The sequence below is a fragment of the Hyphopichia burtonii genome, assembly GCF_001661395.1.
Source record: "Hyphopichia burtonii NRRL Y-1933 unplaced genomic scaffold HYPBUscaffold_6, whole genome shotgun sequence".
In the NCBI taxonomy this organism is placed as follows: Eukaryota; Fungi; Ascomycota; class Pichiomycetes; order Serinales; family Debaryomycetaceae; genus Hyphopichia; species Hyphopichia burtonii.
This window is the reverse complement of record NW_017963733.1, coordinates 842,926-858,036: the sequence shown is the minus strand read 5'-3', so window position 1 is coordinate 858,036 and position 15,111 is coordinate 842,926. Positions and strand designations below refer to the sequence as shown.

Genomic DNA, 15,111 nt, shown 5'->3' with positions numbered 1-15,111 from the left:
ACAGGTTTGGCTAGAATTGGAAAGCTTACTCATCTATGAGATATAACTTTCTTAGTTTGTTTAATCTATCGAGACCTTCATTAACATCGAAGCTTCGTTTTCGATTTGAAATCGCTGACGTTTCATCAATCTCAATACTCATGTCAGCATCATAGTCAAATTCACCATTATTACCAATGTTGCGTTCGCTTGATACTATCATATTTATGAAATAATCTCTAAAGCTTTCAGTACCGTAACTTTGAATGTTACAACACCAACTTTTATGGTCTTTTATGAGGTCAAAGTCATCATTTTCAATAGATTCATCAGAATCCGTAAGAGGTATTTCTGGGGGAAACTTGCATGGAGTTAAAATTTTGGAAGAGCTTAAATAGATATTCGTACTTGGAGAAACACCGTAAAAATCGTGCTTATCTATTGGGGAATGATTAGTTGAATCCAAAAACACTCTTTGATTGCATTTTGAACAGATTAATAATAAGACTAGTTTTTTATCGAAACTTTGGATATTGAGGTCCCAACCAAACATTGCTAGAAGATAAAGCCATTTTGGAGTTAAATTCAAGATTTCCGAGAAGTTTTCTTTGACATCACCAAAGTAACGGTTCAAGATCCATAAATTTGTAATTTTCGTGAATTTATCAAAGAGAGGTGAATTGACGTCGTTGTTATTGTTATCACTTAATTTCGAAAGGAAGAGTGCATTATCTAATAAAACTTGATTATTATCGATCAAGTTCATCAAGTTTTTACAATAGTCATTAATCAAGATCTCATCGGTTGATTTGAGATGCGGCCTTAAATAATATACTCCTTCGATTGGAGTTTCGAAATTTATCCATGCACAATTTGAGTCATGACCGGATTTAACAATCTGATCTAAATATTGATACTTCAAAGCATTATTTAACTCATTATAGTCCTCCAAGTCAAATTCAAATGGACTTCCCAGAATTTGACCCAAGTTATTGAATTTAAGCATAATCTGCTGATTGCATGATGTACATATGAGATGATTCTTCGTATTGTTATTAATTGATATTGAAATGCATTTCCACCCATTCTGAGCACATTTCAACTCATTTAAGTCGTTCGGACTCTTGTGATCAACCACTTCAGTCAGGGAAGTATAAGGAATATTCCAATTTAAGGCAGTAAACGTGCTCAATCTTTCAAGAAGATAATCACGATTATACGGATCAAATACCGTCATTCTCAGCTTAATCTTATCAAGAGATTGTGTTTGTCTTTTAGCCCGATGGTAAGCAAAATGATGCTTATTCTTAATTTGACGGAAGAATTGTATATCCGGATGCTTAGAGTACTTTTCAGATGCTAATATATCATTTGACGTATTACCTTCACATAAGTCCTTATTTAGGTGTTTGGAGCGACGAAGTTTGGTAGGATTAGACTGGAACGTATCATCGAGGTCACACGAGGTATTCCCGTTATTGTCAAATAAGTTAAGACAAGTCTTCAATAGCTGTGGAGTCCCAGCCGATATCTCTTTGAAGTCCATATGAAGTATTTATATCAGTATTCCAAGTGTGGAGTATGCTACTCTAAATAGAGAGAAAAAGAAAGAAAAAACAATCACAAAGGAACAGCCTAATCTCACTGTGTATCCCTTACCTGATAACCTTTTAAATGGGCCAATAAGCAGCTCAAACGACTATATCCACAGTATTCCTTCAGTGTGGATTGAAATTTGGCAAGAACTGATGAAGTCTCACTGAAAAAACGGTCAAAATTACACAAATATTAATAATAAATCACGTGATACGTGCTAATCCACCGAGTTTCTAAACAACTGGCTAAATACTAAATACCTAGGGGTATAACAGGGCGTAAAATAGGCAGTAGGTGGTTTCGGGGCTGGAGTGGCTTGCTTGAAAAGGGTTAGATGCAGCTGTCTGGCTTGAATAACCAAATGAAATGCAAGTAAAGGCGAAATATGGCTGCAAAAGAGTAAGACTCCCACAACCTTCATTCAGATCCTTCCTTTTTTGTGCATTTGGAGATTTTATGATTACCATATACTCTAGACTGATTTACAATCGAATGTAGCTTAGAGACCCTGAATTTTTGTTGAATTTAGGAAAAATTCAAACAATAATAATAAAAACCCCCATGTCTCACATTCCATACGAACCATTAACTACACTTTGGCGTCTCCTTATCAACTCTAGCAACTCTATCTCTCGATTAGAGTCCCTATTGATACGGGTGGTTGCAAAACGCTTGCTGGCCCGTCCTTTTGCACGTGACGATTAAGGATGTACGGATGTAAAACAGAATTGACTATCGCACGCCAGTTTTTTTTTTTCGATCTTTTGACTACGTCCATAACTAAAGACAAGAGTTGAAGATAGAACTTAAGGTATAAGAGATACGGCTATAGAGCAAGATGTCAAGAAGACCAGTGTTGGAAGATGTCGGTGATGATGATATCGACAATATGGATATGGATATTGCTGAGTTTGATCCAAGTTTGAGGACTCCGATTGCACCAGCAAGAGCAGCACCAACGATTACCAGATCACAAGATCTGGAACCCCAAGAACCATCGATGTTCCCAAATTTGGCGGATCTTGCACAAATGGGGGGTCAACAAGGAATTGCGCCATCAAAGGGGAATGATATATTGAAATCAGATAAGTTTACTGATGAAGAACGAGAGCAAATTAGTAAATTTCAAATAATTTACCCATGTTATTTTGATAAGAACAGATCTCATAAGGAAGGAAGAAGGGTTTCTGTTGACAAGGCAGTTGAAAATCCTTTAGCTTACACTATATCGAATGCTTGTAGGAAACTACAAATACCAGTTTTACTCGAACTCGATAAGAATCATCCTCAAGATTTTGGTAATCCAGGAAGAGTTCGAGTTTTGGTGAAAGAAGATGGTAGTCCTCAAGGAGAGTTTAAAAACAAAAGAAGTTTATTTAATGCTATAGCTGATTATTTGAAAAGTAATCCAACTACATTACAAACAATTGATCCTAAAGGTAGCATGCCATGTCCAAGCGAATATGAACAAGACTTCACTCCTGAAGAGATTCCAAGAGTTAAAGGTTTCAAGATGAATACTATTGTACCAATTCATTCTAATTTGACGATGAAGCATCCAATGACTAAAAGTATATACGATCAAAAGGCCCCAGCCCAACCAATAGCTGGTGAAAATACTCCAAAAGCTCCTAAGCAAAAGAAAAAAATCATGAAAATTAGGGGTTAATAATTATACCTTCACTTCTTTTCTAATGTACTTTAATGCATTATTTTATAATTGAATTTATTATATATTGTAAATATACATACTTATAAATCTTTTGGACTATAGGTTTTTCTATAAGCATCCATTGATTTCAATTGTTCTGAAGTTATTCTGTCCTTTAAATGGTGAATAATATCACTTAAAGTAACAATTGAAACTACCGGAATACCATATTTTTTAGAAATTCCTTGATTAGCAGATAATTCGGAATCAGCAGTAGTTTCTTGTCTATCTAAGGCAAGAATAGCACCAACAACACTACCTTTAGCTTCATTGATGATTCCGAAAGCTTCATTGATTGCAGTACCAGCTGTCATAACATCATCAATAATTAAAACTTTTTTACCTTCTAAAGCACATCCAACAATATTCCCACCTTCACCATGGTCTTTCTTTTCTTTTCTATTGAAAGCATATCCAATATTAGCATAGTTTTCTGGATCCAATTCAGCTAACTTGGCTGCAGTAATAGCCACCAAGGGAATACCTTTATAAGCTGGTCCAAATAAAATATCAAACTTGATACCAGATCTGATAATTGCATTAGCATAAGAGTCAGCCAAAGTCGATAAAAGTTTACCGGTATTGAAAAATCCCAAATTGAAGAAATATGGAGATTGACGTCCTGACTTTAAAGTAAATGATCCAAATTTTAAAGCATTGGATTCTAAAGCAAGATCCAAAAAGGCAGTTTGATAGGATTGCATCTTACAAATGTTATTACAACTTCTTTCGGTTCTCTTCTTGAACTTGCACCTTGGATTCAGTATGAACAAATATACCTTCAGTTGAGCTCAGGAAGAGAAAGAAAGAAGGAAGGAGAAGGAAGAAAAGAAAGACTCAAATGGAATTTTTCACTATATGGTTATCAAAAAATTTGATTTATGGCCGATGAGAGAAAAAAAAAAATCCTGACAAAGACTGAAAAATACCTGTATATAGCCAAAACCTATAAGCGGAATCAATACAAACTTTCAACCAAGAACCCTTAAATACAACTAAATAAGGAATTCAGGATTTGCTGCTAATGTCAAAGGAGAAAGGTCAGGGCCGTTCGTCCCATGGAAGTCTCCATGAGAACAATAGGGTCATGGATATGTTAGAAGAAGAACATGGGTCCGATTTAGCAGTCCATTTGTATTCAACATTTCTACTCCATCGAGTCAACCATTTCTTCCCTAAACGTAATTGGACAGCTTGGCCATTGCCCAGGTCGGAGGTGCCAGATCCAGCACATACAAGAGTGTACTCGGATGCTATTGTTGATGATTATTATCAAGATAATAACTTTCTTCTCGAGGCAGAGGACGAATTATTCAATTATAGAAGGCTGAATATACGGAAACCCTTACAGAATGAAGTGGTTCCAACACTTCCTGAAAGTGAGTCTGAAGAAGAAGAAGAATCCAAGCAAGTAATTTCAGAGACTACCTTCAACAAGCAAAACGAAGATGCAAAAGTATCAGCTCAAGATAATTTATTGATGGAGTCAAACATCATAGATGGTTCTGATTCCGAAGATGAAGTCGACAACCAACGCCAGTCCAAAGTGAGCGCTGCACCCGATGAAGAAGAATCCTTCGTGGATGAAAAAGTCGAAGAATATCAACGACCTAAAGCCATTAGTGTGAACAGCGTAACATACACCGAAAAATTGAGCTCTCCAAGTTCTACTTTATTCAATGAAATTCATGGCTTGATCGAAAGAAAGATCAATGAGAGATTTAAGAATAATTTTAAAAATAAAGATAAACTAACATTGTCCTCAGATATATATTCCAAACTAACTACTGATCTTACAAAAAAAATATCTAATAGGGTTAGCCACCTTGTTGATGATATTAACTTGAAGTTTGACTCTCGAAGGGGAAGTGTGCTGGCCACCAAAGGGGCAATTGCAGATCGTCGTAGATTATATGACTGGCAAGATATTCTACTTGCAAATTTATCAAGAGATGAATCTCGTAATAAAAGTATCAATACAAATGAACACCAGCGAATATATGAAAAATGTGAACAATTATTCCATTATCCAAAGTTCAAATTTGAATATGTTGATCCTGAAATATATAGCGATAACCATCATGTCGATAACAATGCCAATTCTGAACCATCTCGGCAGAATAATAATCATTCACGCAAGCGCAGACGGTTTGATTTAGGTGAATATTTGACTCAACTAGACGAGGTCAAGGCCGGAGGAACAATCAAAGACTTGAAAAGAAGGGTATTTGAAAGACACGAAGAACTTAGGGATCTTTATCAATTCAGGAAACTTTTATTTTTCAGAAAGTTAAAACTACAAGAAAATCTAGGTAGATTATCATATCATCCCGCAGATTATCCATTGGGTAAAGTTATTAAAGGGATTCCCAAACATTCTGGTTATTATAAAACCCCCAAGACTAAGAGATCTAGGTTTGAGAAAAAATACGTATCTAGTGATCCAAAAGAAGTTGAAAGATTAGCTGAATTACCGGAAGTTGTAAGGCCCAGTGGTAAAAAAATGTATTATCTACCACAATTCGAAGAAAATGATGTAATCAAATCAACTAGAATTGATGCAATCAATAGAGGAACTTTACAATTGAATACAGCTGAATTTCAAGCACGTATATAGTTTTAAGTAATAGATATTATTATATTAATTTTGTTGATTGAATATTAAAATAAAAACGAATATAGAATTAAATTATATGAACAACACAATAAGAAACCACATTATAAAAGTAACCATAAGAAAACATCACACCTGAAAAACAAAACTCGTCGAACATACTTAGCCCAAGAAGATAGACTTAGGCATTTTTTTGATAAGTAGAGGTAATTTCTGTATCGAAAATAACGTCCCAAAATCTTGAAGTGACACCAAAGCCCAATTCATAATTTTTATAATGGTGTTCTAAATGATAAGTTTTCAATTCTTGTAAGAAAGCTGGTAAATGAGTATGATGTAAAACATAATGAGTAACATCATAAAGAATATAACCCAAAGTACCACCAGCAAAACCAGAACAAGCCATATAGAATGGTAAAAGACCAAACACCAATCTATAGAAAGGATAAGCTAAGAAGATAAATAAAGTTGGAGGTAAAACCAATCTATATCTATCCATTGGTAAATAATGATGAACCCCGTGTAAAGTGAAATGAAGAGTAAGAAAAGCTGGATGATCGGGTAAATAATAGTCTAAATGGAATAAAAATCTATGTAAACTATATTCAACCAAAGACCAAACAAATAAACCTAAAACCCAAAAACTTAAAGCAATAATTTTACTTTGATTAGCAAAACCAACATAGAAAATGTAAAGATTTGGAGGGAGCCATATAAGAGGAACAACCCACCAAGGAGTTAAACTAAGAGGTTCTAAGAAGTTACCAAATAATTGAGCAGAACCTTTACCATAATGTCTTGGTCTATGAACTTGATCCAAATAAAATTCTTTAGTGAAATTACCGAAAAGAACTTGAGGAATTAAAGCTTGATTTAAATCCAAAAACTTATGTTTTTTATGATCAGCTTCATAATCAGTTTGAATAGACAAGACTTCTAAAGCTGGTAACTCATCATGGAACTCACTGAGATCAAACTCACGATCAGCCAATTTAACTTCAACCGGGGTCTTATTTTTATTATTTAATAATTCTTCTTCTTCTTCAGCAGTAGCCAAATACCCAATCAACATTTCATCATCCAACATTTCATAAGCACTTTCTGAGTGTTCGTGGGATACCAGGTCCGCCATGATCTGAGTGATGTCCTTACCAGCGTACGGCAAGATAATATCCCCTCCAGCAGGATGTTCATCGAGAAAGCCACTAACATCATAAATCTTTCTTCCATATAAGGTTACCCAACAGTCTTTAGCTGTATTGTGTTTAGCAACAGTACTTGCCGATAATAACGGTAAGTTTCTAGACATTCTGCTCTATATTAAACCTCTAACTAAACTTCCGATAATTTTGGACAATTAAATCTATTTAAATATCTTTAAATCACCTTAATCTTCAATGATACAAAAATGGTAATCTTAATTAAAATCAACGAATAAAACTTGCTCTAAAGACACAACTCGATACCAAAATTCAAAATGATTCGATTCAACGGATATGTATACCTTCTTTTCCACTGGAAACTCTGGTGCTTCTGTCTTTTATTCAACTAAGAGAGTGGCCTGACAAATTCTACTGGCAAATTGTTTGTTTTTTTTCAGTATGTTTCCTCTTTTCCCGATTTCTCACCAAGAACGAAAAAAGAAAGAAAACGCTCCATCGCGTTGATGTCTCGTTTAACGAATATGGAGGTTTGGGTCTAAACAATGGCGACACTTGTTCAAAGCCCGTTGGTTAAAGACTACGAGTAATTAAAAGTTAACTATGTATATGGAGTGTTGGGGTATAAAAGGGATATATAGGTAGATGTAGCAGCTTAGCCTATGCACGAACTTGGCTTTCTTCGGTGATATCCAAGTCTATGGTGATGGGTTCACCAGCAGTGTCGTCGATTAAATCCTTATTTTCTTCGTACTCTTCTTCAACCTCTTCTTCAATCATGGAATCATCGCCGTATTTGGAGTCATCTTCTTGCTCAGACGATTGTTCGGTGTTCATTTGTTGTTCTAGATGTAAAGTATGGTCTACCAAATTAAGATATGCGTACATGAAGTTAGATAAAAGAACTTGTTCTCGTAAAGATCTTTTTGGATTGGCCAATTTTAAATGGGATAATCTATAAATGGCTCTTTCAACGTGGACTGGGAATCTGTAGTCCAACATAACCAAAGTTGATTGGGATGGTGGAGGTAATGGGAACCCAAATGCAGAATCAGTGAATTCAATTGGCTGATTTGCACGAGAGGTTCTTTTAATTGACTTTTTCAATTTCTCTTGAACTTCTTGAGTGGTTTGTAATGATTTCTCTTCTTCACTAGTATTTGCTTTATCCTTACTGCCATCGTTGGCAGCAGCAGCAGCTGCTGCTGCTGCGGCGGCGGCTTGTTTTTCTTTTTGCTTTCTTCTCTTACGGCGACGTTCCTTTCGATCCAATGATTGCTGTTCCTCTTGAGATCTCAGTTGTTTATCGTCCGTCAGTTCACGACGTTCGATTTCACCAGATGTTTTACGTTCGCTATCAATGGACTTCTTGCGATGAGATTTACTCTTCTTTTCTCCGTCAGTAACAACAATGTTAAACATGTGTTGTTCAGGATCTTTATCTTTCTTTTGATGCTTTTTAAATTTACTGGATTTGGATTTGGATTCGGGTTCCTCACCATTATCTTCAACAAATTGAAGTTGTATCAGATGATCATTTTGTGATTGCTGTTGGGAATCAAATTGTTGTTGAATGTGCTCATCCATTTGAATGTCCTGTTCAATATTACGTTCCTCTGTTTCGGCATCGATCAATATCTCCTTACCTTGAATCTCATCATTACTAGTCTCAGTCGAATGAGTCTTAATAGAGTTAAGTGAATTGGACTTGAAAAGACGTTCTTTCTCTTTGTCAGTTGATTTTTTGTTTTTCTTCTTGAAAATACCTCCGCCACTGGTCTTTTTCTTACTATTTGATGATCTTGTACTCTTAGATTCGCTATCAGATTCATAATCTACCGTGACACCAGATTCTGAGCTTGTTTTGGTATTGACAGCACCAGGAGAGCCAGATACTTCTCCAAGCGCATTAATACCAGCCAGATTAGGTTGATTTGGAGATGAAACAGGAACACTTGTGGAATTAGATCTCTTCTTTTTGAAAAATTTAGTAATCATATTTTCTTTCCCAACTGAATCTTTACGATCTCTTCCCTTACCATAATCCTTGATTTGCAGTTCAGGTTCGTAAATCTCAACTGGCATAGGTTTTTGCTCTTTCGCAGTAGGGATTTCGGGACTTGAAACAGATCTGGTTGGTGATTGTAGATTGTTTGAATCTGGAACTGGTGGCAAATTACTAGCATCAACAGATGATAAGCTTGACGTCCTTTCTTTTTCTTTTAACCATGGCCATGATTTTTTCTTCTTCAATGACTTTCTAGATGGGCTTTGTGGTTGAATATCACTTGGAGATTGAGGTGATGATAATTGTGAAGATCCATACTCATCGGGATAAACCATTGCTGATTGACTTGTAGGTGCAACCATTGCTGATTGTTGAAATGGGTCTTGGCTTGTTGTATCCCCAGTGTATCCCGAGGTTGAGCTGAACTTATTTTCATCATAATTTCCAAAAGCTTGACTTTGAGGTAAAGTACGTTTCATGTCAACATAATCATAAGAATCATCATTTTCTATTTGTGAAGGTTCATGTTTGACAGTAGATGATGATCTTGAAACATTTTGTTCTAGCGGTTCTTCTATCTGCCTGATTTCTTCTTGCTCATTAGGATATTCTTCATGCTCATTCTGAACTTGGCCATTAATTTCTTCAGGGCCATTGAAATCATCTATATTATGATCGTGAGTGACTGTCTTCTCATCATCATATTGTGAAGTACGCTCGAAATATTTGTTTTCTCCAGTATTGTCATCATAAGAATTGTCAGCCACGTTATCCATCGATGACTGGAATTGTTTTTGCAATTGTAACTGTAATTCATGTTGTTTTTTAATTTGAGCTTCATCACTTAACTCTTGCAAAATTTCTTGTTCCAAACCCAAGGAATCTTCATAGCTGATATCTTGATATGTGGCCTCAAAACTAAAATCCGAGTCATTCGTATCACTGTTTGTTGGAGAACCAAATCCCGCGTTATCAACTATTGAGCCGGGCCTGATCTCATCCTGGTAACTATGATGTTGCTGTTGTGGAGATGGACTCAATGAACCATTCTTTGAATCAATCTGTTGTATATGTTGCTCGGGTATAATTCTAGGTGGAACATCATCTGATGCTTCATCAGGAACTTGAGGTAACTCCTTCTGAACTAACAGTGGCAAAGCTTGTTTTGGAGGTTGAGACTGAGGTGGTTGAGACTGAGGTGGTTGAGACTGAGGAGGTTGAGACTGAGGTGGTTGAGACTGAGGAGGTTGAGATTGAGGTGGTTCAGATTGAGGTGGTTGAGATTGAGGTGGTTGGGATGATGGACGGTCGGCCTTATTCAAACTCTCTTTAAACTCATTGATTTCCGATCTCAACATATTCAAGTTTTGATTCAATTGCTTGGACTTATCATTTTTGGAAATAGGCTGATTGGTGGAAGAGTATTGATAAGAGCCACTCTTAGAACCATCAACAGCTGGTTGTAATTGTGGGTGCGATACAGAACGAGCTTGAGGTGGGCGGTCAGTAAGGTGTGATTCTGTTGGAGACTTAGCTCCAGCAGGTCTGCCTTCGGAACCATATTTTTGTTGACGAGATGAGCGATTGGAATGATTTGTTGGAATTGAACCATAAGAAGCTGATCTTGCACTCGGGTATCTTTGATTAGCAGGGTAAGCGCCATTACCAGTTGAAATATCGTTATAGTTTGGAGAAGTAATGGAGGAAGAAGAATTTGAAGAATTAGTTGAATCGCCACTTGAATTTTTAATATGTGACTTCTTATTATGATGCGAATGGCTATGATTGAATTTTGAGTTCAATTGTTGTTCAATAGAAGACGAAGCACCAGTTGGATACGGTGAGTCTTTCGAAACGGTATTACTTGTAGCTCCTGGTGGTGAAACATTTGGATTTCTATAACTAAATAACATTTGAGAGCTTCTTGGATGAGGTTGTTGATTTGGTGATTTTGTTTTCAATTTCAATTTGGGTTTATGTTCTTGGGATTCAGTTTGATGCAGATGCTGGTGTTGACGATGACTTGGAATCAATGTTGAATCACCCAGATTCAAATTATTACGCAATTCGGCCAATTTTCCAGCTTTATTAGTTTGTAGTTGAGAACCCAGACTCATGACTGAAGATTGCTTATGATAATCGAGTCTTCTACTTCTCTTCAAAGGGTATTCATGATGTGACGATTGATGGAACTGATGTTGTTGTTGGTACAGACCATCATTTGAACGTTGAGGTTTAGTTGACCTTGAAGAATATGGTTTACCTAATTGTTGTTGAGGCTGTTGAGGCATTGGTTGTGGTGGTGCTTGTTGAGGAGGAGCTTGACTTGGTTGTTGGAAAAACTGCTGATGAGGATATTGATGATTCTGAGGCACCATTTGAGGTTGATTTGAAATATCACGATCATTTTGTTGGTTAGAAGACATCAATTGTTCATCTTCAAGAGCGTTCAAATTCTGTGACGCACTATCATAATGACCCACTGACTGTTGGTATTTGGTAGGAGATTTCGAAGACATAGAAGATGAAGGAGAAATTGTTTTATTTCTTTTTAAAGATTTATGAGAAGTTGGTGAAGTGACTGTATCTTTATTTTGGCTGTGAACATCAATTTCATTATTAGGGGAAGATGAAGGAGAGCCATGTGGAGGAGAAGAATTCAATTCATCAATGGCTTGTTTTTCAACATCAGTGTAACCAAGGGAGGTGGTTGATAAGGTGCGTGCTAAAGTAACAGCATCATTTGAGTCCATTCCTGCCAATCTGGATAAAGTTTCTAATTCATTTGTCAAGTCACGCAATGAAGGATTACTAAAACGTTTATCTTGATATGAAGTTCTATTTTGCTGTTTCAGATCTTGATCTTGATCCTGATCCTGTTTTTGTTCGTTTTCTGTAAGTGTTTCTTTTTCTGTATGATTTTCCTTTTCAATAGGCTCTTGTTCATCAACTTTCAATTGTTCAGGGGATAAATTATGATCAGAAGAATCTTCTGAAGAATCCAGATATACTGGCAAGCTTGAAGAACTTAAAGAAGATCTTTTCAGCACTGAGTTTTGACGACTTAATTTTCTTTCCATAATTTCTTCGACTTGAGTCTTTATATGATTTTTGAAATTTTCTGGATCAACTTCTGGATGTAAGTTAGCCGGGACCCACAAGAGGGAATTAGTATCCAATGGTTCATCATTACCTTCAGCATCGAAAAACTCGTCATTACTGCTATCTAAGCTATCTCTAGAAGAATTAGCATGATAAGATTGAAAAGACAATCTTTTAAGTGAATTTCTTGAATGGATTGAATTGGCTCTTGAAATTGAATTTTTTCTATTGATTGAAGGTTGACGGCTTAAGGAATGCTGGCGGCTTAATGAATGCTGACGACTTAATGAATGTTGACGACTCAACGAAGAGCTACGAGACAATCCCGAAGTTCTCTTCAATTCCCTTGAGTCTCTTTGATTGGTTGAAGAAGGAGACGTTGGGATTGAAAGAGAAGAAGAATTACTCAATCTTTTTTCATCTTGATTGGCAGAATTATTTTGTTGTTGGAATTGAAATTGGTATTCCATATCCTCCAATGGTAAATCCGGGTCATAGCTCATCATATTACCAATAGATAATCTTTTCAAAGCAGCAACCATTTGTTTTTCTTGTTCAATTTCTTTGGCAGCAGATTCATAATTTGATTGTTGGGAAGACATTGAATTGTGAGGGTTTGTTTTGTTGGACTCTTGAATTGGTGATAATGTGGCATTACTACTCGAGTCAGTATCATAATTCTCCTCTCCGTGGTATTTTGGATCATCACTGTCTGGAGAGGAAAGATGAAAGTTATTATTAGACTCAACCGCCCGATCCAAGCTGGTAGCAGGAGAAACCGTATTTGGAGAACGCTCCAAATGCGTTGTATTGGACGACATGATGGAATGAATAAATGCAAGTAATGGATCCCAAAGAACGAAATGTTAAAGAATTGAATAATAAGACAAAAAAAAAAAAAATCCAAGATCAAACAAAAAAAATCAAAAAAGAAAAAGGAGAAAAGGGGGCAATGGGACGTGGTTTTTGAAATGAATGGATAGCTGAGTTGAAGAAATCGAGTTAGAGAACTTGGATCAGCTTGGAATCATTAAAATCAACGATGGAAAAAGATGAAAAATCACTAAATTCTGAACACGATTATACCGACAGAAGAAAAAAAAAAAAAAACTCTCCAACCTGTTAAAATAGTTTAATAAAGCAAGTGATTCAGATCAGAATATAACCAAGCAAACGGGATCCGCCACAGCACTTAGGCAAAACAGGTATGATCTTGAATCAGGTGTAGCGAGTTACCTATTTGAAGTAGTAAGAGTGTTGTTGTCGATTTGGATGATTTATTCGTCTCGCTTAATAAAGAGGAAAAAATGCGATTCTAATTTTGTGAGAGGATTTCTACCAAAACAACGCTGCTAATAAACGAGTAGTGTGATCTAAGTATAGACGAAGAGGAAGCAGGTATTAGTGGAACCCAATGGCTGGTAGGAATGGTCACAATCCAGAGGATAATTAATATTGAAAAGGAATATGAATAGGAAAAAAAGAAAGAAAAAAAAAATAATAGAGAAAAATCTAAAGAATCAAAGAAAGAGAGACAGAGAATGAAAAACGCCAGAAAAACACGACAGGATTGATCCTAAATGACAATGCTTAATCACAATGGTAACAAAGCGCCCTACCAAGTAGTATTCGGACAATGATCTACCACGAATGAAGCAGTAGGTACACCAACACCTCGAAATAAAAGGTTTCAAAACTACTTGAGAATGCAACACGAAAACGGTAATATTTATTTCAAGGTGATTAGATTAGCTATAAAAGATGGTAGAAGCCAAGGATACCGGCGATGATTAGAAGATAGTAGAGTATGTTAACCAAATATGACCTCTGCGAGAGAATGATGGTGGGGAACCCAATAAGATTGCATATGGTGTGGATTAGGGTGCTGGCACCCAAATTGGTTGATTCAAATTTGGTGAAATAGATATAGTTGGCCAAGATGCCAAAAATCGTAGTGTAAGTGGTTTTCACTAGAGCGTCGAATGCTACAATCGACACCGGAAGGTCCTTGGTACGGTACAACTCGTAGGCATGATGGATATGGGCCACTCCAAAAAGAATTGGCAGCAAGAGCATGATTTTTTTATCAGACGCAATGGGTTGTAATAATTGGTAAACGATGGCTCTATACACCAATTCTTCGGTGAAGGGAGCAAATACGTGATCCCTGAATCCTTGCAACGTGCAAAGCTCGCTTTTGAAATCATATATGAAATCTTCAACGTCGATATCGGTCAAATACTCAAATATAGGTCCCATGTAGAGCACTCCCATCAACCCTCCAGACCCAACCATATCCCTGACTGCCCTGCTGGTGCTGCCCCCATCACTGAACAACCTCACAAGATTGGCCCCAAAGCTGCCTACCCCGTACACTTGCGCAAGCACGTACGGTACCACCAATACAAGTATTCCACATAAAACGCTGATTCTTTGCAATCGGTGTCTGATCACAACTGGGTCGTCCCGGTTCCGGCCCTCTACGGCCGCTGGCTTCCATAGCCTGAAGCTGCCAACGTACACCGTCGACACCACCAAACTCAATAGCAACCCCTGGGTCTTCGTGTACTGCATTGTCTGCTGAACGACTGCTGAATACTGCTGAACGACTGCTGAACGACTGCTGAATACTGCTGAACGACTGCTGAACGACTGCTGAATACTGCTGAATACTGCTGAATACTGCTGAGATGCTCTTCAACCAGTCTATATATCTCAGTGAGTCGTTACTGTCGTGTCCTAATCGGGTAATCCCTCCACTCGACTCAAAAACTCCTGGTGTACGGGGGTGCGATGTCCGTGGTGTACCGGTCTCGCGGGGCGACCAATACCAAAGGGTGTTAAGCTTCTGACTCATTTTGCTCTTATCGAAAATTGCCTTAAGATAATCGGTGCAAAAAAAAAAAAAAAAAAAAAAAAAAAAAAAAAAAAAAAAAAAAAA

The 15,111-nt window shown here is 36.8% G+C and overlaps 7 protein-coding genes across 7 annotated transcripts; 2 read left to right on the top strand and 5 right to left on the bottom strand.

Moving 5' to 3' along the window:
• Positions 1–25: 25 nt before the first annotated feature.
• On the bottom strand, positions 26–1,327 carry HYPBUDRAFT_85535 (uncharacterized protein; the record flags this gene model as incomplete). The annotated part of the gene is made up of 1 exon (XM_020223758.2): positions 26–1,327. A coding segment is annotated over one exon (1,302 nt), but the record flags the coding sequence as incomplete, so codon positions are not given.
• A 1,095-nt stretch (positions 1,328–2,422) lies between these two features.
• On the top strand, positions 2,423–3,312 carry SEC65 (RNA-binding signal recognition particle subunit). The gene has a single exon (XM_020221662.1). The coding sequence runs from the start codon at positions 2,465–2,467 to the stop codon at positions 3,242–3,244; it is 780 nt and encodes a 259-aa protein (XP_020075276.1). The 5' UTR covers positions 2,423–2,464; the 3' UTR covers positions 3,245–3,312.
• A 15-nt stretch (positions 3,313–3,327) lies between these two features.
• URA5 (orotate phosphoribosyltransferase) lies at positions 3,328–3,990 on the bottom strand (the record flags this gene model as incomplete). The annotated part of the gene is made up of 1 exon (XM_020218916.1): positions 3,328–3,990. One exon carries the CDS (start codon positions 3,988–3,990, stop codon positions 3,328–3,330), a length of 663 nt encoding a protein of 220 aa, XP_020075275.1.
• A 280-nt stretch (positions 3,991–4,270) lies between these two features.
• HYPBUDRAFT_168061 (uncharacterized protein) lies at positions 4,271–5,903 on the top strand (the record flags this gene model as incomplete). The annotated part of the gene is made up of 1 exon (XM_020222792.1): positions 4,271–5,903. The coding sequence occupies exon 1, from the start codon at positions 4,311–4,313 to the stop codon at positions 5,901–5,903; it is 1,593 nt and encodes a 530-aa protein (XP_020075274.1). The 5' UTR covers positions 4,271–4,310.
• A 178-nt stretch (positions 5,904–6,081) lies between these two features.
• SCS7 (fatty acid alpha-hydroxylase) lies at positions 6,082–7,209 on the bottom strand (the record flags this gene model as incomplete). Its single annotated transcript, XM_020223663.1, has 1 exon — positions 6,082–7,209. The coding sequence occupies one exon, from the start codon at positions 7,207–7,209 to the stop codon at positions 6,082–6,084; it is 1,128 nt and encodes a 375-aa protein (XP_020075273.1).
• Positions 7,210–7,720: 511 nt separating this feature from the next.
• ZDS1 (Zds1p) lies at positions 7,721–12,991 on the bottom strand (the record flags this gene model as incomplete). Its single annotated transcript, XM_020223662.1, has 1 exon — positions 7,721–12,991. The coding sequence occupies one exon, from the start codon at positions 12,989–12,991 to the stop codon at positions 7,721–7,723; it is 5,271 nt and encodes a 1,756-aa protein (XP_020075272.1).
• Positions 12,992–13,529: 538 nt separating this feature from the next.
• On the bottom strand, positions 13,530–14,837 carry RCE1 (CAAX prenyl protease). The gene has a single exon (XM_020221661.1). The coding sequence runs from the start codon at positions 14,742–14,744 to the stop codon at positions 13,923–13,925; it is 822 nt and encodes a 273-aa protein (XP_020075271.1). The 5' UTR covers positions 14,745–14,837; the 3' UTR covers positions 13,530–13,922.
• Positions 14,838–15,111: the final 274 nt, after the last annotated feature.